This window comes from Cynoglossus semilaevis, chromosome 10, assembly GCF_000523025.1.
Source record: "Cynoglossus semilaevis isolate Cse_v1.0 chromosome 10, Cse_v1.0, whole genome shotgun sequence".
In the NCBI taxonomy this organism is placed as follows: Eukaryota; Metazoa; Chordata; class Actinopteri; order Pleuronectiformes; family Cynoglossidae; genus Cynoglossus; species Cynoglossus semilaevis.
Window position 1 is genome coordinate 14559564 of NC_024316.1, and position 18802 is coordinate 14578365.

General features: G+C 39.1%; 2 protein-coding genes across 2 annotated transcripts; both read left to right on the forward strand.

Moving 5' to 3' along the window:
* Positions 1-3260: 3260 nt before the first annotated feature.
* ctdsp2 (CTD (carboxy-terminal domain, RNA polymerase II, polypeptide A) small phosphatase 2) lies at positions 3261-11080 on the forward strand. Its single transcript, XM_008318989.3, has 7 exons — positions 3261-3750; positions 6098-6288; positions 7412-7513; positions 7861-7917; positions 8530-8622; positions 9140-9325; positions 9505-11080. Exons 1-7 carry the CDS (start codon positions 3690-3692, stop codon positions 9655-9657), a joined length of 843 nt encoding a protein of 280 aa, XP_008317211.1. The 5' UTR covers positions 3261-3689; the 3' UTR covers positions 9658-11080.
* A 1448-nt stretch (positions 11081-12528) lies between these two features.
* tegt (testis enhanced gene transcript (BAX inhibitor 1)) lies at positions 12529-18048 on the forward strand. Its single transcript, XM_008318990.3, has 10 exons — positions 12529-12684; positions 13997-14070; positions 14168-14276; positions 15140-15260; positions 15706-15754; positions 15953-16050; positions 16558-16637; positions 16766-16866; positions 16977-17052; positions 17182-18048. Exons 2-10 carry the CDS (start codon positions 14015-14017, stop codon positions 17203-17205), a joined length of 714 nt encoding a protein of 237 aa, XP_008317212.1. The 5' UTR covers positions 12529-12684; positions 13997-14014; the 3' UTR covers positions 17206-18048.
* Positions 18049-18802: the final 754 nt, after the last annotated feature.

The following is an 18802-nucleotide window of genomic DNA, read 5'->3' on the forward strand; positions in this document are numbered from 1 at the left end:
AAAGCACAACAAAGAATTGGAACCTCGTTATTTCGACATCGTCTGAAAAGGACGATAACGTTTGCATTTCTGTTTGTTTTTATGTTTTTTTAAAAACCAAATCTTTGTTCCAAGTGTGGATTCAGTCCTCGTCTATAGTTGGTGTTACATATTTAACGGTTTTGTTGCTAGTTTTATCGATTTCCAAAAGCTGAATGCATAGCAAAGGACGAAAAAACTTTAATTACGTATTTCCCAAAGTAGGATTTTTTTACTATGGCAAAAGCATAAACTTACATCCTTTATTAAGGAGTCTGTAATTTTACATTAAAACTCAAATTAAATCATTTTCAATTAAAAACAGCAAAAATCTAAATGTTTGTATACTGAATCTGTTGTCTGTTGTTTTTCGCTTGTGAGGCAAATGTGATACCCACTACACTATGCAAATGGAATCTCCTGTTTAGTTGAACATGGCCATGATGCACTCACAGGAATGAAAGAAATTAAGGAGATCTTGTTTTTTATAGCTTCTATGGCCATTTACTACCACTTGGTGGAAGGGTATGTAATTGTTCAGCCTGTCACCGTTATTGATAAAACAAAGATAACTAGTAAAATAATCTAAACTCTATAATTGAAGGTAGCCGTTTTATAACATTGTGTTGTGTTCTTATACTTACATATATCAAATTAGTAATTTTGTCCCCAACCGTACCATTTACTGTGCCAATATTTGTGGTTTGAAGCCACATTTCTGGAGGTACGTAGCCGCAGCCCCACGGCTCACAGGTTCAGGTCTTCTTCACACCATTTGACCTCACTGCTCTTCTCTCAGAGGAATGCATGGACAACATTAGCTGCAGAAGAAGCTCAGAAGCAGCAGAGATCAGGTCGACATAGCAAACAGCGCCATCAGCGTCAAAGCCACATGACATTTTCCAGCTGTGCGGCCCATACTTATTTTGTATATATTTTTACACAGATCTGTCAGTGCTGACTTAAAATGTCCGACACCAGGAATGCAAACAGCGGGGCCATTCTTGTTTATGCCTTGCACTGTGGCCACTGTGGGCACTGGCTTAGCTTGCGGTGTGATGGGCCCACATGTGTTTGGAGTTGGTTCACCAACAAGCTCAACTGTGCCGTTCCTTTAATAACAAGTTTATTTTTTATTGTTCCTTTCTGTTTACTTCACTCGAACAGCCTGGAAGGATGTGTGCAGTGTGTGCGTTTTATGGCCTTAAATGCAAATATCGGCTGTTACTCGAACTGCTGTGGTTCACGTGCACTGAAGCATGCAGTGTGACTGATTTACTCAGAGATTTTCTTAACATCCAGAGGACATAGAAGCACTGCAGAACTCCACTGTTTTATTGATAAATACCTGGGGAGCCACTAATGACCATGATAACTTGGTAAAACAAACATGTTTAGTCTCCGCTCTTATGAAAATGACTGGATCCTGTTTAAAATATCAGGGTCTGTCTGTAGTGCTTTGTTTTTTATCCTGATCCTTCACTGGAGTCAGACCCAGATAGTCTAACTGTGCCAGATGTGTACATGATGCAATGATCGTGTAATTCCTACGGCCAGGAGTCTCACACTGTAAAGCAACGGCTCCGTTGTTGCACAAATCTCCCGTGATTGCCGCAACACCGTCCCCTAGAATTTTTCAGGCAGAACGGGGAGTCGATTTAAATTCATTGTTGTCTCACTGGAGGGAAGTGAAATGAGAGGGAAAATGAAAGTAGCCCAGGTCACTGGTTTCACTCTGCCCTCTGTTACCTCCATGTATTCGACATAAACTAAAAGGAGTTAAACATCTTGTGCTGTTCGGAAGGAATACCTTCTGAACACAGCTTTTAGCCATGGAGATGAGCAGAGGATTGATTGAGGTTATTTTTTGAAGGGTATTTAAAGTCTACAGTCCCCATAGGTGTGTGCTATTATGTGCACATGTACAGGAACACAGTTTTTGTACAACATAAATCAATACTATCCTCACCAAAAGGCTTGTGATTAAGAATAAATGTATAAACAAAATGTATGTTTTTCTTTTATAAAAACTCACAGAACTAGAAAACAAATGTTTTAATTCTTGTATATTATATACAGAGCCTAGTAATTTCAAAAATGTATATATTTTTTCTCTGAAGCATTGGCTGTGTGGGATAATTACATACATCTACGTATGTGTCGATCATTTTTACTACTTCTTACAGGGTCCTATAATGTGGGTGTTTCCAGAGTCCAGTCTGGGAGTCAACTATAGATTTTCTTTTGCTCTGAAACTATGTGTTATCTATGGTTCTCTAGGATAATCAGACAGAACTAACAGACATGAGTTTCTTTTTTACTAGAGAAGGCTCCAAAAGCTAAGTGGGTAAAATGGATTTGAGAACCTGTTTTCAGTGATGTGGAATTTATTTCCTTGGGTTATTTATATTAAAATACATGGAATTATCAGGACCTGGCAGGTTGAACCAGATGAGTTCATTTATCCACCCACCTGGACAAGGGTGTTTGAAGAACCCCGATTAGTAGGCGTATGTAACTACCCCTTCCTCCACTGCAGGGGGTGCTATAAATGCATGTTTAAATGATATGGCCATTAGATTGAGCAGTGGTACAAAAACATTACACTTATTTTAAATCCAGGGGTCACAGTTAAGATTTGGAAATGCACGACTGTCTATAAGATTTAAACTGCATTATTTTACAATAAAACTAATTTGTTCTCTTCAAAAAACATTGTTCCAACATATAATATAAACATATAATCCTTATGACTATTTTCTAATCTATCTATCTGTCTGTCTGTCGACACAAAAGAATTAAAAATATATCTCTGTGCACAGGTGGGTATTATACGCTATTGCCGTTGTGATGCTAATATGATTGCAATTGTTAACTTGTTTACACCTTTACTTATTAATATATGATGTTTGTTTATTTATTGTGTATTTTATGGCCAAACAGTGTGATCTCATTTGCCAGAGAAGCGTTGGAATGTGTTCGCTGCGGAGCGTGCGGGACAGGGAGGAATGCCTAGGTCACGCCCACCATCCCTCCTTACCCACCAATCACAGAGCAGCAACTGTTTCAAGGCAGCCGCGGACTCCCTAACGTAGAAAAACAAAACCCCATATTACAAGAAAACTCACATTTCACATATAAATACGCGTTGTTTTCTGTTTTTCCACACAGGGACAGACACGGTGTATCGTTTCTCGGCGTTTTTAGTCGCATTTCGCTACCTCTCGGGCGGTGTTGTTTATCTGTAGTAAGGGGGGGCTTGAAACCGGCTGCGCTTGCCCCATTTCTTCGGTTGTTTTCCTCCTCTCGCCTGGATTCTCCATGTTGTTGCTGCAAAAGTGAGGAGTTCGCTGCGACGGCACAGGGGGGCAGCTGTACAGTTTTAATTGTTGGAAACGCGCTGAAACTGAGGCAGCGACCAAAAGCCTCCAAAAATACATTTCCTCACAGTGCCTTTCCCTCGTACCTCTTCCTCTCCAGGCAGCGGAGCTCCGAGGAAGAAGACTCGGCGGAAGAAACGAAACAAACCCACTCAGTGTGACCGAGGAGCGGAGCTGAGGCGGAGGACAAGTTCACCTCGGTGAGTCCACTGGTCACTGAAAGCCAATGAGGGATGAGCATCAGTGCCCGGGGACAGGATTTGAGGATTTTGAGGGCTCCGTGATTGTCAGATGGAAAGTTCTGTTATCACCCAAGTGCAGAAAGAAGACGTTCAAGTGTCACCGAAAACAGGTGAGTTTGCCTTCTCTCAGTCTGTTCGTGTTTTTGACTTTGTGCTGTTACACAGTGGACCTCCTGCTCCTGCAGCTAGTGGATGTTTGTCCTGTTTATTTTCAGGACGGTGATGTGTGTCCACAGGAAGCCTGTATGGCGCGCATTTGACAGTTGAGCCCTGCGATCGCTGTGTCCATTACCTTGTTGTTTTCAACGCGTTTTGGCGTATTTCCTTTAGGATAAAACTCGTGTAAATTGCCTTTTTAAACACAGAAATCGATAGATATCAGTTTGTGGATTATTGGTTATACAGCTGTTCGTAACATATATTTATATTGTATTAACTATTTATGCTATAAAATGCTAATTTCACCCTCTACCGCACTTCATTACAGTGAAGTTCCTCCTGCTGCACTGGGCAAAACCTATAGTCCAGAGTGTTCGTTGCGCACTAGAATTACATCCAGGCATTTTAAGCTATTTTTCACCCTGTTTGTCTTGTGAAAATACGTGAAGCCATCGTGTGCTTTTAAGGTTCTTTTTAGTTTTGCTGCTGTTCCTGGTCCTCTATTTAAAAAAAAAACAAAAAACAGCTGCCGCGCATTTATTTCACAGGTTCCAGCTTGTTTGGCACCAGCCCATATCCTAGTACTACCGCCACCAGCAGGTAGAGCATGAAGATCAGCTCGTCCGTCAGAGAGACAGTGCAGTATAGATGGACGGTCGACACGGTCGACACGGTCGTGGACCAGAGTCTATCCTGTAACATTCTGAACTATTTTGCGGTGTTTCTGTCGTCCTTGTTTTCGGCTTGGACACTGCTGTTGGCGCTTTGTATCTGTTATGTTTGTTTTTATCCTGTGGGCGAGCAAACAGTCGCTGTTTGAATCTTCAAGGTTGGGGTGCAAACTAGGGGTCGCCTCGGACTGTAGATTAATAAGCAGCAGGGCTGCATAGAAACACCAGGTGCCGCGGTATTGACAGCGGAATGCACAAACACACCCCTCTGCACACGCCCATTGTAGCGCCGTTTCAAAGATTCCCTTGTTTGCATGCTTCTCTTTGGATCTATGATGAGGTTTTTACCCATTGACTCTTTCTCATCACTGACTTGGATAATATCGTTCATGTTGCGTGATTGTGGTCCGTTTTGGTTTTGGAAAATAATCCCTAATGTCCGCCCCCTTCTCCCATTTCCCCTTAATGTTTTGATGAACTGTGTGGGATTGCATGATTCTGGAGTCATCAGGTCTGTCTCAGTTGAAATTCTGTATTTGTTGTTTTTGCTGTTCTTAAATGTGAAGTAGGTTTAATCAATGTGTTATGTCACACTTGGCTCATTTCATGTAGCTTGAAGGAAATCCATAGACTGAATAATGCTGACTGGCAGTAGAGATTTCACATTCACGGGTTGCGTACATGCATCATCTGGACTGTATTAAAATTGCACTAACGTGAGAGATATGGTGTTGAATAACCGTCGCTCCATTTGTAAGGTTACCTAATGGAGCCTGGGTGTCCTTTGTCTCCTTACTGTAGAGTTTTGTAGCGTGGTCATTGGTGGTCTGTCTGCATTATGTCTCCAAAACACCATGGACCAGCAGAGTGGACACTGGGAGAACAAACATTTGTAAATCTCAGAGAAGGCTTTGGTTGCCACACTTCTGTTTGCTTATCAACAGTTTGTCCTCCCAGTGTGGAGCGAGCATTTTTATGGACTATGGCACTGTATCATTGGGTTTAAATGTAAGCAAGCTTTCCTGGGAGAAACCTCTTAAAAGAAGGCTCCCCTCCCCACACCTATTTCTTCAACTCTGTATGATCAAGTCAGCTGGGACGACTATGGTTGCAGTGGGCGATCAAAGACGTTCACAGATCACTGAGGTGTGACTGCTGGTCCGACTCACTGACTGTCTCTTTCTGACTGTTCTGCTTGTAGCTTCAGGCATCTTTTGAGAGGTCTCCGGGTATAAAATGGTTGGAATGTTTTCTCTCTGTGTTTTCTGTTGAGGGTACTGCTCAAAAGTGTGGGTTTTCCCGCCCTCTGTGATTATATAACATGTACCAGCCATTTCCAGCAGCAGCAGCAGCAGAGGCAGGCGCATTTAAAACAGATTTCATGTGAGGGCCCTGCCATTTGTGTTGATAAATGGATGAGGAGCCAGCTGGCTTGCTCTGTGCATGTCACTGTCATTATTCAATATAATTTTTTTTATCCAAAATATATTTTGTGGATTAAGCCCACCCCCTCATAAAAAACAGATCCTGGTGTATAACTCAAAGTGACCATTAACATCTCCATGTTGTGTCAATGCAGTTTTCCTTTGTGAGCTCCTAAACGTCTGTGTTTCTCTGTTCTAAACAGTCCAGGTGAACCAGTCTGCCCTAAAACAGCCTCGGAGTTGTAACATCTTCAAAGCACTCTTCTGTTGCCTAAAAGCTCAGGATGGCCCCAAAGCACCACCAACACCACCACCACCACCACCACAGTCACTGCAACTACCACCTTCCCAGCAGGCTTTGCTGGATTCACAGGAAAATGGAACAGTTGTCAAGGTAACACCATTTTGGTTCCAGCAATATGTCAGACTATTGGAAACAATTTGTTTACCTCATCTCTGTCCTGCCTTTATTCTCTGTTGATTTTGGATTTTACTTCCTTGTTACACCTACGTTCGCACATCGTGTGCCATTAATGGAAAGGAATTTGAATAGACAACCTGCTGTTGTAAAAATGTGCTCATCATTATCATAAAACATACTGTATTTTAAGCACCAAAATCTACCCCTGCACCTGATGGGAGCGTTTTAGAAGTTAAACACAAATTTCTGCTTGTACTTGATCTTTGAAGGAAGATAAGAACGACACAATCGCTCCCAGTTCCTTTGGCAGGAGGTGGGAGAAAAAAAAGTGCAATGTGCTTCATGTCAGCTGGGCTGGGAAATAAAAAACAAAGCCTTCAGCATCTTTTGCACACAACTGTTAAATGTTGTCACCAGATTAGGGCTTCAGTTTAATGCAAGCGGAATATCAATAAGAATCGTTGGCTGCTCACACTGAGAGCTAACCTGTACACAAAGGAACAGGAAGCAGCATCTGTACGGTCTGGTTATCGTCTGATAGCCGCCCTCTAAAATGAAAACAAATTAAATCTTGTTGTTGTCATGCTTCAGGCTTATTGTTTAGGAAGTGATAAAAGACTTTATTTTTCAAGGGTGTTTTTTTTATCAGTCTTTGTCGTCCTTGCTCTTTAGACAAGCCATTATGTAATGTATTAATAAATGTACCTTCACTCCCTCCTCCAAAGAGCAAGGATACAAAACCACAAAGAAGGAAAAAAAGACAGATAATTTTTTCCTGCAGGTGAACATCTGTAGATTCTAACAACACGCTTTTCACAGATTAATCAAAGACATACATATCCTAGCGCTTAAGATGTTGAATCATAAAAGCTATGGTGGTAAATAATTAAGTCCACCACATAAGAAACCAACATGTCTTTGGTAGGACCGTCTTATCTCATTTCCCAAAGGAAGACTCGAACAGTCCAGCCTTGATTTTCATATGAATCACTTCAATACTTACAGGGGACTCATTATTCTCCTTGGTCATAAATATAAGCCCACATAAGACAAATGGTATTAGTGTTAATATAAAAGTACATGTGTGTCTTCTCAGCTGCCTGAACCCAGTCTTCTGCCAGAGATAAATGCACAGGACCAGGGAAAGATATGTATGGTCATTGATCTGGATGAGACCCTGGTGCACAGCTCTTTCAAGGTACAACAGTGATTATTATCATTAGGTGTCAGCCATGTTTAGTAAGAATGCAACTTACACAGATGTTCTTATTAAGCAGAAACATTACTGTTGAAGCTAAGATACACTTAATAAAATCTGTATCAGTGGTGCATCAGCCTCTTTCTGCTGCTGATTATTTATTAAAGCATGTCTGAGTTTTTGCACACTCACCAGCAACACCAACAGTTTGGTTTCTATGCCGCTGCTGTGTCCTGTGATTTACAGCAGCACAGAGGAGTCAGGTTCAGGTGTTATGTAATGTGAATGTACATGTACATGTGAAGGAGCTGCATACCAACCATCTCCTCTCTGCTTTCTGCCACCAGCCTATTAGTAACGCCGACTTCATCGTGCCTGTGGAGATAGAGGGGACCACACACCAGGTAAAGTGCCGTGTTCTGAGTGTGTTTTGCTGGGAAGGGTCTGTTTGTGTATGTATGTTGATGTGTTTGCAGTGGTTGCTGAGCTGAGCAGGGATGGGTCTTGTTACTGATCAGCCAGGCCTTCACTGATGGATGCTTGGAGCCCTCTACTGGCCAGATGTAGGAAAAAGAAAGAGAAAGAAGTGCATGAATCAGCAAGAGATCTCGATTCATTTAAAATTTAATAAACAAGTGATGCAGTAAAGAGTGATGTCTCTGTGAAAATCAGATGTTGTGTAATGTTTGGGAGTAAAAAAGACAACTAACAGTGGGGGATTTGTTCAGTCTATGTGTGGAGCCTCACACTTGTGGGCATGTGGAAATGTAATTAACGTAGAAATGTGACCCCCATGTGCTGGTGCTGAACCCTCAATGGGCCTCTGCCTGGTTCAAGTAATCCAGGATAGGCTGGTTAACATCGACACGGCCTATTCTTGATTACTTGCTTCGGGAACTGGCTACTAGCGTCTTACAGGTGGAGATGACATTTTATTTTTTCAACGGGGAGTGATAAATTATTGTGAAAAATTCTTGTGAGTGGAACTACTTAGTGACACAGAGTGTCTTTTACAGGTGTATGTGCTGAAGAGGCCGTATGTGGACGTGTTCCTCCAGAGGATGGGAGAACTGTTTGAATGTGTGCTGTTCACAGCCAGTCTCGCTAAGGTACATTCTCTTCAGTACAATCTCCACAGTCTTCTGCAACTTCTCCTTTAGTTAAAGAACCACTGCTGAACATGTTGTAAGTTACCTTAACTACACTTCCCTAATATTAGATTTAGTCAAGTTTACTTTTTATGTTGCCCCACTTTTCTTCAGACTAGGATGTTGCTTGTAGTAGACCACCTAGAGGAGAGCTATGGAAGTGACATATGGTCATCACAGGTTTCCTCAGTTCTGACTTTGGTAAATGTTGTTTACCAAAATTACATTTGGTTATTTCAACAATTATGCACTAATAACATACAACAGCTTATCTTGTGGTATTATGTACGTATTCTGCCTAGCACAGACAGGTATAATTCAATAGTCACTGCTCTAATCTGTTTTTGCAGATGCAGATAATACATTTTAGATGCTGCCTTCTCTCCACTTGCCTTTCAAGTGATGAGTTTGTGCTTAATAAATAAGTGCTTAATGAGCCTCAGCCTCACACATCCTCACTCTTCCTTCTCTACATCAGTACGCAGACCCAGTGACAGACCTGCTGGACCAGTGTGGTGTTTTCCGGACTCGGTTATTCCGAGAATCTTGTGTGTTCCACCAGGGCTGCTATGTCAAAGACTTGAGCCGTCTGGGTAGAGATCTCCACAAAACGCTTATCCTTGATAATTCTCCTGCCTCCTACATCTTCCATCCTAACAATGCTGTAAGTTTTGATCTCGGTCTAATGACTAAACACCAACAATGTTAATTACTATTACTGTAAAAGATTCATTGTTTTAGAAAAGCAAGACTATGAAAACAATTGAAAGAAAACTAAATTGAAAAGAAAATTCAATATTTATATTTCTGAAAACACCAATAAAAACAGTTTTGGTTCCCCAGGTTCCTGTGTTGTCGTGGTTTGATGACTTGGAAGATGCTGAGCTGCTCAACCTTCTGCCTGTCTTTGAAGAACTCAGCCAAGCTGATAACGTTTACACACGGCTGGACCTTCGTGGACATGGAGGGTCTATTGAACCGCTCGGCTCCTGTTAATACTTCAGCTTCAACCAACTACAATCGACAAAGAACTGTTTATTGAAAGTAGAGTCCAGTTGTTATTCCCTTCACTCCTGCATTAAAAATAACTACACGATTTAGGATAAGGGGAATTTCAAGTTTGGAAAACACAATGTCTTTGGTTTAAAGAAACATTTACATCACAATCTGAAGCCTTCACTCTTTCTCATGTGCTTACTATATTGGCAACCACTGTTTGAGGGAACTAATAGAATGTGCAGGAATCAACAACCAAAGCAACTCCAGAAACAATCATTCCAATTAGTATCAATCTCAGAGTGGTTCTCTTGCCAAAGCAGGTGTCTGCCTACCCTGACTTGACTTTTTGACATTGTGTTTTTTATAATTGTGCCTTTAAGGAACAACCTGAAAACATCAGCTCTTTTTAAAAGAATCTGCCAGATTTTATACATGTATCGGTCTGTTTTTTTTAAATATATAGTTTTCTTTTAAAAGGAATTATATGAAAGAGGTAAACATGGTTTTTCTATGCAAAAAAATTATGTAATAATGGCAACAGACAGTACCTCTTGGACAGCCAGTCAATAATAACATTCAGCAGATGTACACATAGCTGTAGCCTTACTTACCTGTCATTGAGCAGCAAAGAGTGTTTTTCTGAATTTGTACTATAAACGTTTTCTACCAAAAAACATTCACAGTCAAACCTGTATGGTGTAACTGTTTATGGCTTTCGAAGAACAGAGTGAAATCTTGTCTTTGACACACTGGAATATATTGGCACATAGAATGACCCTTAATGCCACAGTTTTCAGCCAAGGTTTATTTGTTACTGTGTTCTTTTTTTTGTATTACAACATGACAGACAATGTGCACGTGTTTAATATTGACAGTGCTAACAAACAACTGTGCCTTTTAGGGTTGGACAGAGTGGTTTTTCTGCCTGAACAGAGATTTGTGGGCCTACACACTCTGATGTGTCATGCTGAGCGTGAGAAAACACTGTCAAGAGCAAGTGTAATGCCATGTGGCTGCGGTACTTGCAGTATAACACTTGAAAATATCAGAAATAGATTTTTTAACATGTATGAGTGTTATATTTATTGGCCAAAAAGTTTGTATTGTTCAGTACTTTTAAATGCATAGTAATCCATATGCCTATTTTGAGGCGGGCCTTGTGTTTGACTTGTTTGATCTGTGCCTAAATCCTACACAAATTGCTGTCAAAACCTTCTGGGTATTTAAAATATTACCAGTTAAACACTTTTTTAAATCCAATATTTGATCATATAAAGATTTTTTTTTCTGAAGATGTATTACAACGGATACTTTGTGGGGATTGTTTTCTGGGTAACATGTTTGTATTTCCTACGTTTAAAGCCTGATGCAAATATTGCCTGCATGTCTATGAGTAAAAATATGACAATGAAAATCAAAAGCGTTGTGATGACCAAAAGTATTTGTTGCAATTTGTCACATTTGACATTACATTTCCAAAATCCAAAAGTTATTCTTTATTTAGTGTGACCAAAACTTATACTTAATAAGGATCTACCAGTTTTTATTTTTTAAATAAAAATTGGTCAAGGTTAGCTTTTGTGTTTCTACCATCAGATATACAAACTGGCATCAAAGGTCCAAAAAGGGATATTTTAAGGCTACACATGTGCCTAAAATCGCAGCCAGTATCGCAAGGCTGTAGGGATTAGCTAGTTGATAAAAGACTAGAAAGATCACCGATATGTATTTAAATAAATAGACTAATCATTTAAAGTTGGCTTTATTAATTGAAGCATTTTTACTATGGCTTCTCAATTGTAAAAAGGTTTGGTTTTCTTCTCTATGACTGAAAAGCTGGTCAACAAAAGTACAAATTTGGGAAACAATTGTGATTAAGGGGTTGGACCCATTAACAAAAATTTTAAAAAAGTTAATTCTAAATTCTGACCTTATTCATCAAGTAGTTGTAAGGGTTGTCAAATATATTTTTAAGAATAAGGTGACAAAATACGATTGAACATACTATATATATTAATTAAACGTTATGTAAATTAAAATCTACGGTGTAGCAAAAAAGTAAGTTATAACTACAGTAGAAGTTCCTGAAATTATAACAGGAACGGTCGTGTCGTCGTTGCTACGGTCGGCCATTTTAGGTGTGGCGGAGACATTAGCCGGTGACACCAGGAAGTTGGTTTATAGCAGTTTGTGTTTGTACGTGTATGGTGGTTATCATTTAAATATAACATTCGCAGTTTCGCTATGGCTTATTTTTATATCATCCGTACATGCAGCATCCATTGGAAGCGGAAGTGCAGTAGTATGACTCCCTATCAGCCACACCAAGGCATTATTAATAATCATAGTATTAACCAACACATCAAAAAGTTCCAGTCGAATGTAAATTTTTAACCATATAACGGCAAGAAACGACATATTATTTCATTAAACTGTGCATTAGGTAAAAATATACAACCTGATCAAAGAATACAGAAGTATATTTGCATGTTATACGCAAACGCATATGAACATATTTATTACCACACAACAATTTGTATTGTTTCTGCAAACCTCACCAGAGGACCAAACCATCGCTGTGAGTGAAAAACAGGAATTAAACGTAGGATTTTTATTTAATCTTACCTGACATTTTTGTGCGAAAATCCAAGTATGTTTATGTTTAAAGAAATGGGATTTAATTTGACGGTGAAAACGCTTTTTTGTCCCCAAATAATAAAACCAGGTTTAGACGAATTTGCATTCTAATAAATTGATGTGAATTGAGAACAAAAGTAAATATAAATTACATGTGTTAAATTTCGCTAAATTTAATGAACATTTGAACAAGGGAAAAACATGTATCTTTGTTCTTCAAAGGTTAGACAGTTTAGGAAAGAAGATTAAAGAATTTCAGTGAGTGTCGTCATTTCATGGGCGTTTCGTGGTGACGTCAAATGGCCTGTGAGTGCTGACGAACACGTACAGCTTTATTTAGAAAAATCAACCTAGTCAGGTTATCTACCAATTTGAAACTAAGAAAGGGTAAGTTTTTTTTCATATGAATCTATATTTTAGCTCTGTGCTCGGTATTTATGTTATAATGAGACACATATAGTCATTCTTGTTTCAGAACAGTGTTGTGAAACGAGTAGAAATAGAGCAGAACAGGCCGTCATTAAATGCTAACTGGGGAGCTAACGTGATATTTCTGATGCGTCAAACGTCGCCGTTAACTTTGCGATTGTGGTTATTGTTTACTTGTCTGTTTCCAAAACAACAGTTTAAACACACACGAGTTTTCTGCGTCCGATTAATAATATTTTCTAACACCTGTTGTTTAACTAAGCCAGTGTTTCGTTTGAGTCGCCACATAATGTGCCTCCTAAGCACAAATTAATAGAACACAAATCCCAAAAGTTGCATTTGGTGCCGTTTCTGACTAGAAATTAAGATAATACTGACTAGAATTTAAATAATACTTATTTAATATAAATTTCTGCCTTAGTTTAGAATTAAGAATTGAATTAAAGTACTGTGATGAACGTGATAAAACACTTACTGACTTCCTAAACTATTTTATATAAAACACTTAAGCAGAAAAGTAGAATACGTAGAGTACTTTTAAAGGCCTAAAAGAAACCTAATTCAGGTATTGGTTTGAATTAAGTTAAAATGTCAACTATGGTAGGCTGCTTCTATAAATGATTAATAAGATGTTTGTCTTACTGTTGTGTCAACTTCACTAAATACTTTCAGATAGGTGAAATAATTTCAGATAGGTTTGTCTAAAATCCCTTCTTTAACTGTGTATTTGTGTCTTTCATTACTGCATGTTATAACTGCTTCTTATAGTATTGTACTATTTGGTGAGTACTTTTGAGTACAGGAATGTACAGAGAATTCATTCATTAGTCTTACATTATTACCCAACTCTTTTGTACTTTTAACCTGTTCACAATTGGTGAACAGGTTAATGTGGTTATTGGGTTTAGTCATTCAAGCTTCGCACTAAGAATCACACACTCACATACGCACACGCGTACTAAATCCCTTTAATCTCTTTATTGTACCAGCCAGTGAAAATCTAAAGTGAATCCAAAAGGTACTTCAATGTATCATTCAACAGATAGACTTGTATTTTTCTTTAAAGGGGTTCACATTTTAACACATAAACTTGCCAGGAATTGTTATTCATTCTTTATCTCCTGGAATACAGAGATTATGCCTGAGATTTGTGGATAAATTATAGTCTACAGTATTCAGTATGAAAATGTGGGTCAACTGCCGGTCAAGACTCTGTTCATGTGGCTGGGATGTAATACTTTGTGTTTCTGCTTAACAAACTTATCATCAGATCTAACTTCCTGTTGCCATGAATGTGTTCGACCGCAACATCAACATTGACGCCCTCCTTAAGTTCTCCCAAATGTAAGTTGGCGAACACCTGACTCTGGTGTAATGCAAGTAAGATGTTACATCACATGTATGTTTTACTTCAATATTCTTTTCCAATCTTTGTCTGCAGATCTCACTCCACTCAGGTTCACCTGAAGAATGTCTACTCCAGCCTGGCAGTTTGTATGTTTGTGGCAGCGGCTGGATCCTACGTCCATGTTGTCACAAGGCTCCTTCAGGTAATGATGATGACATTCCAAAGAGTATCTGCATCGGGTGCAATTTAAACATTAAATTAGTCATTAGTCAGTTATAGTGGGCTATATCTAAGAACTAATGAAGACTGAGTGGTCGCTTTAAGCATTTCCCAGGAACTAAAGTAACTGGAACCTGAATAGTCTCCTGTTGACTATTGTCAGTATTTTCACAACCAGGGTAAAAATGCAAATTAGTATGTTCCAACAAATACAACAAGAAGTTCAAGTCCAACAGGAAACCATGATAATTGACAGTAATGTTAGATAGGAGACATGAAGGCTGTCATGAGGTGTCCTATCAGCTATACCTTACAGCTCAAATCTCAGATAAAGAAATGTATTTAGATTTTAACTGGAGAAAACCCAGAAACTTATAGAGACAATGCTGCTGCGTCAAACTGATCATGTTGGTTTAAAAATAGAGAACCAGGCTGTTGTATTAATTCCTCCCCTCTGTTCCCCATCTGTGGCACTTGCCAACAGTTGAGTCTCTCTGTCTGAATGCACGTCTATGCTAATGTACTAACTAACATTACATTAGATGTGGGATGCGGCATTTTTCAGTAGAGAAACTGCCCCTTGAAATAGAAACAAATGTCATTATTTCATCAGTTACAATTCAGGTCCGGATGGAAGGGCAGTCCACCTATATGTTGCCTCTTACATAGATCATATTGAGGCAAATTTAACAATGGGCTGCTGCAACATAAAATGTAAAACATGCCAGAGTATAAAGAGACTGTGCAGCTGTGAAGACATGAACTCTGTTCCCACCCTCCCCGAGTCTGTGGATGAAACATGGACACCAGGGGACAATCAGTCTCACCTTGTTGATTTGTTCTCAGGGTGGGCTGCTGTCTGTGCTGGTCTCACTGGGCTTGATGATCTGGTTGGCTATGACTCCACACAACTTAGAGACTGAGAAGAAGAGACTGGCCATCCTGGCTGGATTCGCCTTCTTCACTGGTAATCTGAAGTTATAACTTTTATAATCAGGGGTCGCAAACTCAAATGAGCTGAGGGCCATGGATATTTTAGAAAAATATGTTTTTGTTCAATTTAAACCATTTTTAAATGTATCATCACGGGCCAAATGTGAGAACTTTGATGGCCACAAGTGGTCCCCGGGCCGAGAGTTTGAGACCACTGGTTTAAATCCCCCCTAGTGTACATTAGCTTCAAGTGTTTTTTAAATCCCCCCTAGTGTACATTAGCTTTAAGTGTTTTTGTTCTGTTCTGTTCTGACAATGGCCTTTAACTCTTAGTCAGTAAAAGTCTCATCATATTAAATTTAGTTGAAGAAATTAGAACAGATTAAATTGATTCTCAACAATTAGCTTAATGTCAGGTTGTGATATAACGTCAGTACAGTGGTAACTGTGCACGTGAACAGAGCTGTCTTTGTCTGCAGGTGTTGGCCTTGGCCCCACACTGGACTTTGTCATCGCCGTCAACCCCAGGTATGTGAAAAGTTACTCATTACACAACAAACTAGCAGCTGTGTGAATAAAGAAATGTTTTACAACCACAAACTGCAAAACTGTGCGACTGTGAAAAATAACATGACACAACTGTAGCTGCTTCATTTGTTTGTTTTTTTGTTTTTTGTTTTTTTTTTTGTTAAATTTGACAGTTGTTACTGATTTCTTTCTTCTCAGCATCATTGTGACTGCTTTCATGGGAACCTCCATGATTTTCATTTGCTTCACTCTGAGTGCTCTCTACGCCAAACGAAGAAGCTACCTGTTCCTTGGAGGTAAAGACTATTTGGTTCACCTTTACTGATATACTGGCCAGGTGTGTTCCATATGCTTCATAATTGTGTCAGCTCACAGGTTTCTGTTGGAGGGTTCAGCTGTAACTCGCACAAAGTCCAACCATATCAGTCCTGCGTTATCATCTTTTTTTCCTACAAACAGGATGTCATTTTACAGCGTTCAGTTGATGCAGCAATAACGTGATTGAAACTGTAAAAGCCCTTCAAAAAAATTTTTAAAAAGGAACTTAATTTCTTGAAGTGATTGTTAAACCCCTAAAATCACAAAGATTTATGGGCAACTACATATTAATATCTTCATGTCTGAAGTTGGAGAACCAGTTCATCACAGCAACCATTCCCATGTCCAGTTCTTCCATAGTGATGATGAATTTGGATGCGGGTGGTGTTAAATCGGAGTGCAATGACCATCTTCACCACTGGTGGCTGCTGTAGTACATATTTCAAGTTTTAAAATATGTTCTTGTGGTGGTGTTGTTTTTGCAGGTACTCTGATGTCTGCTCTGACCCTGTTGACAGTCATGTCCCTGATGAACATGTTCTTTGGATCTGTGATGTTGTTCCAGGTATTTAAACATTTACTGGATGTGGACGTTTTGTTTTAGTCTTTGTTAATATGTATATATGTGTGTGTGTGAGAGTGAGTGTGTGAAAGACATACTGTGATGCTTTGTGTTTTTTGATTTCCTGCCAGGCTCGTATGTACCTGGGACTCCTCATCATGTGTGGCTTCGTCCTGTTTGACACTCAGCTCATCATCGAGAAAGCAGAGAATGGAGACAAAGACTACGTCTGGTGAGGATTTACTGCATATTTATCTGTGAAGTAACATTCCTGAACTAACTCTTAGATGACTTAACAACAACAGATACAGTTCTGAATCAATTTGTATCATTTGTTTTAAGGCACTGTGTGGATCTGTTCCTGGACTTCATCACCATCTTCAGGAAACTGATGATCATTCTTGCTATGAACGACAAGGTCTGTGTTGAATTAAAAAGGATAAACAAACACATAATTTACATTTGTGACTCAGGCAATTCCATTTTAAAACAATGTGATGAGGCAGTTTTCAAAAGTTGACATCTGACAATCTTTTTCTTTTTTCAGGAAAAGAAGAAGGATAAGAAGTAAGCATTGTTTGGAAACCAATTGTCAGAAAAGGCACAAATTGCGACGCACTTGGTGCTTTTCACTGTCTGTCTTCATTTTTTGATTAACTCCTCTGTGGTCTTATAATACTGAAATTACTTTGATTTCTTCTTCAAACTTACACCAATATTGAATGTAAGTTTGCTGGTAAACTAATACTCATCCCATCCATGGCTGTGAATGGAGAATAGACTTAAGCTGCAGTGATCCTGCTTAGCCTCTAGAGGGAGGCATAGCTCTATGAAGGTTTAGGCTGAGCAGCACTTAATGAAAACTTTTCTATTGTTGTTATTTAGTGCCATAATTTAATGACTTGATAGGTTCATTTTGTAGTGGGTCGTGAGCTTTTGGAAGTGATCGTGGTTGAAGCTAAAGATGTGTATTTTTTTTTTTTCCTGATTTAAATATGTTTATTTGTCACCTAGTAATACCTGATCAATAGGTTATTTTACTCCCATGTTTATTCAGTTGTGTGTGTGCAACATTTAGGATAAGAAAGTAACATTTTGGTAAAGCTGACAAACAGAGAAAACCCACAATATGCAAACATAGTCTCTGGATTTTTGACATTTGGATTAAGTAGCAACAGCAGCAGTAGAAAAAGAAAAGAAATCGTATCAAGAGGAGACCAAACAGTTATTTAACACATTAAACTTCCCTTCACAAAGTCTCCAATTATTATTTGTCCAGAAATGAGTTTGCCAATAGTAATTTGGCATTGATGCATTTTTGTTGAAAGTGTGTACTGTGAAAAATTTATTTTATCGATGTAAAATTGAAACTAATACTTTGATACATTTGCTCAAATAAATGTGTTGAACGTAAGGACTTCTGTGTTTTATATATTGTGTATATGTGGTGTGTGTAAAAATATTTACTACAAAGAAATCCAGCAATCATCAGTGGATTCAGTTGACGACATTTTGCTGCTTTTATTAAACATCTATTAATACATTTGCAGTTAGACATTGACAACTTATGAGTTCCCCACGCTGACATGCAGAAATCAGTGTTTCCACTACCATTACGCCGAGGGAGAGCCCCGCCCCCTTTAATATAAAAGTCAAGTTAATTGATAAATAATAATGTTACTACTGACCTAATTTTATTTTCTTCATTGTGGCGCAGCTACGCTTTCCCCTGCGCTGTTTTGCGACGTTAGCGTTGCTACTACAAGTAGCCACACTAGCTCTGCTAGTGCTGGTTCAAGAACAGAGCAGTAGCTAGGGTTTCCACCTGTCATTTATTTGGCAATTAAATATGTTGCGTCCCATATCGATTTGTTCGGTACTGTATTTCCATAAATGTCCAATAAACACGTAATAGATATCAACATTCATTCTAATAATAATGATGAAAATAAAATATAGGCAATACTAAGGACAGCAAACGTCGTCGCGGCGGGATCTACGCAATGTGTCTGCGTCTGCCAGTAGTGCTGTCACGGTCATCTAGAGACAGACGCCACACACACCGACGCTGCTCACAAAACTCCCGCCTTTTAAAAATGTCGGCTACCTTTAAAACTCTACCACATCCTCAGAAGCGAAAACGCTGTTTGCAAAAGTACAGACATGAG

Excerpts from the sequence above, each read along its gene's own strand:
- ctdsp2 (XM_008318989.3), top strand. The coding sequence starts at position 3,690 with ATGGAAAGTTCTGTTATCACCCAAGTGCAGAAAGAAGACGTTCAAGTG. Across the intron at positions 6,289-7,411 it reads AAAATGGAACAGTTGTCAAG|CTGCCTGAACCCAGTCTTCT; the intron begins GTAACACCATTT and ends GTGTCTTCTCAG. Across the intron at positions 9,326-9,504 it reads TCTTCCATCCTAACAATGCT|GTTCCTGTGTTGTCGTGGTT; the intron begins GTAAGTTTTGAT and ends TTGGTTCCCCAG.
- tegt (XM_008318990.3), top strand. The coding sequence starts at position 14,015 with ATGAATGTGTTCGACCGCAACATCAACATTGACGCCCTCCTTAAGTTC. Across the intron at positions 14,071-14,167 it reads CTCCTTAAGTTCTCCCAAAT|ATCTCACTCCACTCAGGTTC; the intron begins GTAAGTTGGCGA and ends CTTTGTCTGCAG. Across the intron at positions 15,755-15,952 it reads GTCATCGCCGTCAACCCCAG|CATCATTGTGACTGCTTTCA; the intron begins GTATGTGAAAAG and ends CTTTCTTCTCAG.